The sequence below is a fragment of the Berghia stephanieae genome, chromosome 2 (assembly GCF_034508935.2).
Source record: "Berghia stephanieae isolate SIO BIC M18660-M18661 chromosome 2, UCSD_Bste_1.3, whole genome shotgun sequence".
NCBI classification, from domain to species: domain Eukaryota; kingdom Metazoa; phylum Mollusca; class Gastropoda; order Nudibranchia; family Aeolidiidae; genus Berghia; species Berghia stephanieae.
In genome coordinates this window covers 53,450,204-53,460,203 of record NC_088361.1, presented here as the reverse complement: position 1 = coordinate 53,460,203, position 10,000 = coordinate 53,450,204, and the positions used below count along the sequence as shown (strand labels likewise).

The following is a 10,000-nucleotide window of genomic DNA, read 5'->3' as shown; positions in this document are numbered from 1 at the left end:
ATCCCCCACCCCAACCCACCCAATATATATCGAGTCATCATAAATGCCCCCAATCTTTATTGGACTTTGGAACAAAGGTGACAATGATCGTCACATTTTATTGGCTTAGTATATATAGAAATAGAATCCTTTTAATTGAATTGGGCATCTAACTCATAATGGATCCTTTGGGGATGGATTGACCTTACCTCTGACATTTCAAGTCATTCACGTCTCCTCCAGCTTACCAAACTATGTCTAGGTTTTCCGTGTCTGTGTTATTCAACTGAAGGTTTCTGGAGTTTAAAGCAACGAGACCTCGACCGATCAAGTTTTAATGATGTTTGCAGTGTATGCCGCACGACGCGGAACTACAAGGTAGATGTGTTTGACATTCAAAACGGCCCATCAAATGAATCCACGTCTTTCTTGAAATATTTAGTATGGACGTTTATCGCCAGTGTCTGTGTGTACCTTCCTTACAAACATCGATTTACTTGGAGGTGATTACCAGTAATTTATGCATAGGTTTAAGGTCGTAATCATTCCTTATCTCTAGTTTGACTGCGTGTGTTACCGCTAAGATGTATCAACCCTGCATGTCTTACACAATGATGTTGGCCATTTCAAGTAAATACGGTATATTGCGGGGGAGGGGATTGGGGGATTAAATTGGCAATAAATGCCGGTAAAACACGGATTGCAAAATGGGTCAGCATAATTATGAACAACTATTTTGAGTCAATTTAACAGTTGTCAAACATTGGTGACCTCCTCTATTTCACTGACCACAATGCCATTAATCGGTGTCACTGCAAGATGTATCAACCCTTGCATGTCATACAGAATGATGTTGGCAATTTCAAGTACATATGGCATTTTGCGGGGGGGGGGGGGGGGGGGGGGGTATTAAATTGGCACACACAAAAACGAATGTAAAACATGGATTACAAAAAATGGGTCAGCATAATTATGAACAGCTACTAGCTATTTTTGAGACAAGTTAACAGTTATTAAATATTGGTGACCTCCTCTATTTTACTGACCACAATGCTATTAATCGGTGTCATTGCGGAGTGAATAGAAAAACAAATCGGTCATTCAATCTCTCTCCAATGAAGGAATTATAAAGGCCAGTGTAATTAATGAATGGCCAAATTTTCATCACTAAACTGGATATAACAGGAAAGAAATACAGTGAGTCAAAAATTTTGACAAGGATGGATTGGATGCGACAAGCTTCTCTCGCCAACCTAAACCTTATGTTTTACATTTATAACGTATGTTTTATTTATATCATTTTAAATAGGAAATACGATAGTGTGTTCATTGATAACTTTTTACGCAATGGGTCATTTATGGGTAGAAGAAAAAAAATAAACGAGAATTCCCAAATCTGAGTCGATTATCTCGCAAAAAAAACAAAGGTGCGTTAAGTGGTTTTTGGACTATCGAAATTCTGACTTGAACAACTCAGAGAAGTCTCCTCTGTAATTCCATTCTCGTACATTGCAGCTTTTGTATGAAACATGTTCGTGTCAGTTTTACGAGTGCCCCAAACATAGTCCCACAAGTCATGTATGTGGTGTGGGATCTCAACTTTAATCTCCATGCCTCTGCATGATAAATGGCAATTGGTTATATTAACAACCACCAAACATCACAGAGGCAATTCTGTGAGAAGGCCAGGTATATAAAGCAGTGCCTATTGTGATGATGGTGGCATCATGATCATGATCATCATCATCATCATCATCATCATCATCATCATCATCATCATTTGGTTTTCTTTCTTTCTTGTTGTGTTTGTTTTTGTTTATTTGTATTTTTGCTTTGTTTTGTTTTTGTTTGTTGTTTATTTTTGTTTGCGTGTTTGTCTGTTTCGTTCGTTTGCGCAAGTTTTGTTTTCACTATTCCAGGCTTCAGAAAGCCCAATATCGGCAATATTTTTTGATATTCTCGACTTATCCAATCAGAATTTACATATCAGACGAGTCCCTTCTATATTTTCTGGCGTCGACAACGAGATCATTGCGAATTTTGAACGTCACCAGAGCAAACTGTTAAATCTTTCACGGAATTTACAACAATATCAAAGTGAACAGAATGATTCCATGATCAATTAAATATCCTTTTCGTATCTATTGTAATGTGATCTTACTTTTTTAAAATCTCTATTCTTTTATCAAACAAACACTATGGCGTCATTTAAAATAGTTTATCAAGGACTTTCATTACATCTTTATTTTTAAACCGGATTAATAAATATAAATAGAACGAAAGGAATGAATATTAAAACAATATTGATTTTTATTGCGAATAACAGTCCTCAACAGACTCAACTTAAAAACTCCAATCGAATTTTCGAATCAATGATATTTGAAATATTAAAGCCTTTTTTTCTACTGGAACATTTGACTCTGCACAATTTAAAAATTGATTACCATAAGCTTATAAATTATAAGACGTTTGAACAATTCAACATGTTTGTCAGTTGAAAAAGAATTAGAGGTCCCACTTGTTCTCCAGTGAACATATTTCTCAGTCATCCATTTATATAATGTGTCTATCATCAGACTCGGGTTGGTCTGTGCATTTCATTCCTCGGCGGATCAATAATTTACTAAATTGATTGGAATGAGTCATTCACTGAGGAAAGTCTCTCATTTTATACCTCCTGGCTACCATCCCATTTGAAAATCATTCTCAAAAATTTCTTGAAAATTCATTGTCAATTCATTGATTAATTTCAGACAAAGCGACTAGATCTTGGTGGAATAAATCCTGAACAATGCGCTTATACTGGGGCACATTTTGAAGAATGTTTCTAAATTTCTCTTCCGATTTTGTTTCAGAAAAAAAAAAACCTCGATAATATCTTCTGAATAAATATTTGGACTTCTATTTATTCCCTTGTCTAACTATCTGCCCCTAATATGAGTGAAATCTACACAAATGAAAAAATAATATAAATTTGGTCTCTCCTTTGACGTTTTTAAAAATGCATTTATGTATTTCATTTTTCAACTCGGAAGACCGCAGTTCGATTATATCTCATTACTCCCTTCTTTAAAATTCCTATTTTGTCAGTTCTCTGTAGAATCGAATCGCATAAATGTAACAATTTAAGTAAACAATACTTTAAGTTAGCATTTCCATATCCAAGAGATAAAACAGTCATAATTCATCGTCATTCACAACAGGTTAATTTGAAGGAGCATAATAAGGATAAACTAAAAAAAAAATAGAGAATCATTTACGAACTGAAACAGCAAAATTTAGAAAAAAGTAAAAGAAACAATATGCATTTCTTTACTGTGAATTTTAAGACAGACAAGAAAATGGCATAATAAGATGGAAAATATAGATGTTACACTGCGAATCTTAATCCATATCAACAAATAAAACAGCTGAATGCAGAATTCAGCAATAAACAGGCGCTACAGAGAGTTGTGGTTTTAGTCAACCATCTTGACTTTGTTTATTTTATTGTTTGTTTGTTTTTATCGTTGTTGTTGTTTTTCTTTCTGTGGGAGCGTAGTATTCTAAAGCCTCACGGATTCTTAAAGGCAAGGCTTGCTTACCGGCGTCAAAAAGTGGGAAAAAATCCATTTAACTTCCCTTCAATCGACGGAGGGTCGCTGTCAATGTTAATAATGGGTACGTGACCGTGTATAAAACAGTAGGATAACATGAAAAGGGATTCGGACGTCGTCGTTAAAGATGAAGATGTATAGCCTTTGACAGTACAATTGTACGGTGTCTACATCATCTTACATCTATTGTGAGATCTTCACAGATTAAATCAAGCTTGACTGACCATGTCAGTTGTCGTTAAATTTATGGAAGGGATATCACTGTCAATTCATCTCGATAGGCAAAGCAGGTAGCGCGTAATGGCAGGATACGTCGATTGTTATCTTTGTCGATCTTCAAATTAAATGTTTGCGACACTCTCCACCCGATACAAGAACAATATATCTATTTGATACGCTGGTCCATAAAACTAATAATCATTTCATCAATCGAAATCTATATCTGACAATGACGGCGGCGATAATTAAAAGATGATGATAACTGCCTTCAAATCGTCTACTCTCCGCTTCCAAAAACAACAAACAAAACCCTCTCTAAGGTTTTCAAATAACATGTAATTCCTATGATTCCACTCACGACATTCCTTTTATTAGCGTAGAACATTTCAATAGAGACGAGCGGAGATCAGCAAAAAAAAAGTAGCATTATCAAAAATTGGAAGGGAAACAAAAGAACATCTTACATGCACGAATTTGTCAACGGTACGGGATTATAATCCTGTAAGAAGACCTCGAGAACATCAATAGGATTAAAATGAAGACGAAAAAAGCGATCGCATGAGCATTGAACAGCGTGTCGTTGTGGCGAGGATCAGTGAAATTGATTCGACCAGCAACCTTCGAGCTATAATGTAATGAAAATCAATGCCGTATTTAGGATTTATTAATGTTACAGTAGTATTAATCAAGTCTAATGTTAATAATTATCACTGTGATAATGATTTTTATTCTCTGCACCCACATTCCATTCCATTGCAAAGCTCATCATGGCCATAATTTGCATGTAAATCAGTGATAGGGCAAACGTTGGATAGTTAGCCACAAGCAAATATGGATGACAAGAAATTGCATTGTGCATCCTTATGGCAGTCATGTTAACAAAACGGAAAGCATCGAACGTCCTAATGTTGCAATTCTTGTGTAAAATTAATTAGTAAGACCGAAACACGACTTTGGTTACTTAGGAAAGAATATATTATCTACTTGATGTTGGCTACTTTGAACCACAGCTAAAACGGAGTCGATTAACACGTAGCTGGGTAGCCTATTGAAAAATAAAGATACATTACTTTTTGTTTCCTATTTCTATGACCAACGTTAATAAGATATTTTTTACAGTTTTACTCGGTGACGGAAAAACTCCCAAACAAACGCAAAATGTTTCTCTATTTCAATAATGTTAGAATAAATCCATAAGTTACACCCGGTTATCGCCTATTGTAAATATCTATCTATAGTGGCCAACCACCACTCTGTTTGAATACGATATGAGGATCATCTTAATCTACTGATATGAAGAAATTGCTATGTGACCAAAAGAAAAAATAGTGTTTTCTCATTGTTTGAGGTAAGCATCAAGTAAAAGCCATTTTAACACGTTCTACATATTACATTACATTCACCTTTCTTTTTCAAACAACAGCTCACTTTGAGTCTGTTTTAGTTTGCCTTGAGTCGGTTTTAGCTGGCTTTGTTAAACCTGGGTAAATATTAACCATGATCAGATGAGCAGCCTTTAAGTTTGAATTTAATTGACCCCGGGGCGGCCCACTGAAATGAAGCGCAAACTTTATAAGGCGTGTGTAAATATACAGTTTAAAGTGATGATCTTTGACCAAAAATTGATGTTTGAGTAATGAATAACTTATTAAAAGTAATGATTTATATAAGCAGGTTTCATACCCACCCTTCTTCGGCCTACAACAATAATAATTAATAATAGTAAGAAGAAGAAGAAGAAGAAGAAGAAGAAGAAGAAGAAGAAGAAGAAGAAGAAGAAGAAGAAGAAGAAGAAGAAGAAGAAGAAGAAGAAGAAGAAGAAGAAGAAGAAGAAGAAGAAGAAGAAGAAGAAGAAGAAGGAGAAGGAGAAGAGAAGAAGAAGAAGAAGAAGAAGAAGAAGAAGAAGAAGAAGAAGAAGAAGAAGAAGAAGAAGAAAAAGAAGAAGAAGAGAATGATGATGATGATGATGATGATGATGATGATGATGATGATGATGATGATGATGATGATGATGACGACGACGATGATGATGATAATAATAATATTAACAATAGCAATAACAATACTAATACTACTACTACTACTACTACTACTACTACTACTAATAATAATAATAATAATAATAATAATAATAATAATAATAATATAATAATAATAATAATAATAATAATAATAATAATAATAATAATAATAATAATAATAATAATATAAATATGATGTTGAAGAAAGTTTAATCCTTATATGTTTTTATTTGATATACATTGGCAATTACCAAAGCTTATGTCGTCTTTTTAAAATTATCATTTTGGTAAATAAAATTTAGCCTCATAACGACCAAATCAAAAAAAGAAAAATAATTTTGCCTGATTACGGATTGTATTTGCATTGAGCACAAGTAATCCCGCATCATATCATGTTGATCTATGCTACGTGTCTGTAAGACAAAAGTTATGAAAGTAAATGGTGTTAAGTTATTTTTTCTCTATAATTTCTTCCACTAGTTGTTAATTTCCAGGAAAGAACACTTTTTGTAAAACAAGGAAGATCTGTTCCACTCATATCGCATGTTCGCTAAAGCATGTAAAATTGACCATGCTAGATGCGCTCCACAAGGTTTCATTTATACCCTACTCCCCGGTAGGTTGTATAAAACCATATTTCCATTCCATGCAGTACTAACCGCCTGTTAGGCATCGTTTTTTTTGGACTGACACAAAAGTCGAGAAAAAGTAAAAGTCTTGATGGCTACTATTACCAAGTACCAAAGCTGTATATCGCCTGCTTATAATTATAAAATTATTTGACATGGGGGGAGGGGTCGCAATTTATGTGGGTGTGTGAGTGTGAGTGTTTGTTTTGTTTTGGTTGGATTTTTTTTTTTTATTGTTTAGTTTTTTTTCAGTTTTGTTTTACGGTTCTTTGTTAGTTGATTGGTTCATTCATTGTTAAAAGTAAGAAAATTTTAATATGAAAACAAAACAATGGAAGCAAAGCGTTTACCTCACTATGACGCTTCAACAGACTGTGATGTTCATGGCTAGGATCGCTGGACCTCCTCTGTCGATGGGGTGTCTCAAATAGATAATGGTCTGTTAGAGAACCGATCTGGAGGTGGTTTGGAGGAAGGGAATAGCATCAAAATTAATGTTACATTATAAAACTGCAGTATTTCAAAAAGTAAGTTATTGAATATACATGTTGCCAGGAAGAATTATATCCTTGATGAAGCAGATGAAGAAAAACTACTTCATTGGATGATGATGATGATGATGATGATGATGATGATGATGATGATGATGATGATGATGATGATGATGATGATGATGATGATGATGATGATGATGATGATAATGATGATGATGATGATGATGATGACGACGACGACAATGATAATGATTGTCATCATGATGATACATTTACGTTATGTATCGCAAGGGTTAGGCAATACAGCACAGCAGATTTCGATTCGAAGAGGAGAATTACACGTTTGTTTTAACATTCACTTACTAAATCGAGCTTGTTTGGGTCTTTCTTTTTCTGGTATGCTTATGAATACTCTGAAGCAGAAAATGGAACATTAAGATAATTGAATTCAAACTCAAATTCAGTTTTATCATTTGCCGAAAGCGAAATTATTTGTCAAGAGGTGGGGGTTCGTTTTTATTTCTTTTTTTTTAAATTAGTTTCACGGTGATTTCAATGTAAAAGTAAGCAAGAAAATAGAATTCTGGAACAGTAAAATACCTTTTTCAAAACCGATATGGATACAAAACCGTTTACAGAACAAGGACAGAAATCGTCCGCATGCGGAAAATATTAAAGCGGTTCAATCAAATCTTCACCAGGTCCGGTTGGCAAAACGATCGCAATTTTATAGATAGAATGAAGTTTACGTCACTCGGGCCTTTGTTATTGCTTTTTGCCATCCGCGTTTATGAGTAACTCTCACTAAACTGTATTAACCAGACTAAAAACGTTCAATATCACACATCGTTTTGTGTGTTGGTCCGATATACCTCCGGATGGCAATGGTGTGAGCTTCTTAGCCAAGACCATACTATCTAAAACTATCTTTTAACCTAAAACATTTGAATCTGGTTGATATAATTTAGTGAGAACTAGAATTAGGATGGCTGCCTAAAGACAATAACAAAGTGCTGAGTGACGTCAATTCCGTTTCTCCTATAGGAAACGACAGAGCAAGATTGTAGCTACCTCCCTCGTGGGTGTAGATGATGATGAGTCATTTTGACGGCATATTGAGGAATACGAATATGTAATAAGCGTTTTTTTTCTATTATGTCTACATCCTAAGGCTTCTGTTTGCTTATAAGTGGAAAGTGAAAAAGATCTGACAGTTAAAAGGCTACTTTCACAGACCAGTCTGGGATTATCATATCAGTGTGCTAAAAAGGTATCGTAGTGTGGTATTATGTACAAGATGATGTTGTCATATTAAATTATAAGTCACAAGGATTGTAATAATGGATCTTATAAAAATGAATGAGGGATGAAAAGAAAATGGGAGAAATAAGGAAGAAAGAAAGGAAAGAGGAAGAGTGAAAACAACATGACCGTTACAGAGACAAGGAGGGAGAGAAGGAGGAGGAGGAGGAGGAGGAGGAGGAGGGGGAGGAGGGGGAGGAGGAGGAGGAGGAGGAGGGGGTATAGAAGGAAGAGATATTATGGGTTCTGATGAAGTATTTTTCTTGTACTTTCCATTCTGTTTCGTATGACACTTTATTATGAAATTCTTCATATATTGTATATTGCACTACTATTATTATGACATCAAGTTCCTCTTCTGGACAAATTGAATGATATCTTAGTGAGAATTGTCGGAAGTTTAACCAAATTAAAATTAAAATAAAAACCAACAAGAGCAGAGCTGATGTTTCTTATGAAATTATTTTGAAAATAAAGTAAATTAAAACTTCCCCGACCCCAACTAAAACGTATAAATATTATTACAAAACAAATACAAATATCTTCGTTCACTTAGGCTGACCGATCTCTATTGATAGCATTCATCATTCATCTTGTGAAACTCGATCTAACCCCATCAAATTAACAACATCAAAAACAAAAAATTTAAAGGAAAGGAGACAAAAGGAAGAAAGCAACAAAACAAAAAACAATAAACAAAAGAAATGTCGAAAATAATGCTTGATTTGACAAATTCCAGTGCTTCCAACGTCCAAATTCAAAAAGTAAGGAAGTTTGCCTGGGATCTGGAGACCTTTAGCGGTTTCCTGTAGGTTTCAGGGATAGAGAGTCTCTGAAAAGGTTTAGGGACTTTTTTAAAATGTCCTTCTAAGCGATTGCATTTCTAAGATCAAAGGCAATTTATTGTTTTTGTTTTGTTTGGGTTACGAGTAAGACCCACGGTGACGTCATTAGATCCGACTTTCCTCTTTTGAGACTTCAACATTCTCTCAACGCATATGAAACTGGGGCCAGAGTTTCTGATTATTGCCACTATATTTTGCTGAAAGGCCAGTCCTTGTATTGATTTTTGGCCATCAAAAACTAACATAAGCAAAAGAAAGAAATATAATCAATTCATAGAAATAAAAACCTTGCATATTATAACTTAGCTTAGGACAATCAGCCACATAACGTCTTTGAGGATAAAGGGGACTTATATAATATGACAGATAGCAAAACAGTGGGCGTGGTGGGGGAGGCTAACGTGGAAAAAAACCACTGACGCAGACAAGCAAAGCAAGCTTAAATGATTATAAATACATAGATCTACTTAGTTAACAATCTTTATTTCGTGTCAACTCGTCCTTTTGCGAAACAAACAACCAAACAAACAATAACGATCGTTTTAATATAGCAATAACTAAAATGGAAAATGGTCCTATCTTTTAAACCATTTAACATCTTTTTAGTCTGTAAACGCCAAATGGTAGTGCACTTTTTCCCAAGGATCACCAATATTGCCATTCATATCTATCTACCACAAATGATGTTAACGCAAAAACAGCCATCCTTATTGAAAAATGGTCAAAAGCAGAAGTTCGAGGTGTTATTTGATTTATGCGAGTAAAAGGACTAAAGCCATCTGAAATTCAGCTGGGAGTATTGTGAGAGGGCAAGTACAAAAAGACGACTAACAAGCGACTTGTTCTATATGAAATGAGTATGCCAAAAATAGAGCAAGTCGGCTCATAATCAGTGCCAATCGATAATATGTGGAG

At 34.7% G+C, this 10,000-nt stretch overlaps 1 protein-coding gene across 33 annotated transcripts in view; it reads right to left on the bottom strand.

Moving 5' to 3' along the window:
- LOC144965151 (furin-like protease kpc-1) overlaps positions 1 to 10,000 on the bottom strand; it is a 113,684-nt gene that overhangs the window by 65,716 nt on the left and 37,968 nt on the right. For all 33 annotated transcript variants that reach the window (XM_078900152.1, XM_078900158.1, XM_078900147.1 and 30 more), the window contains one exon: positions 6,795 to 6,899. In XM_078900152.1, the coding sequence (XP_078756278.1) occupies positions 6,795 to 6,899 (105 nt within the window). The remainder of the gene's footprint in view (positions 1 to 6,794; positions 6,900 to 10,000) is intronic.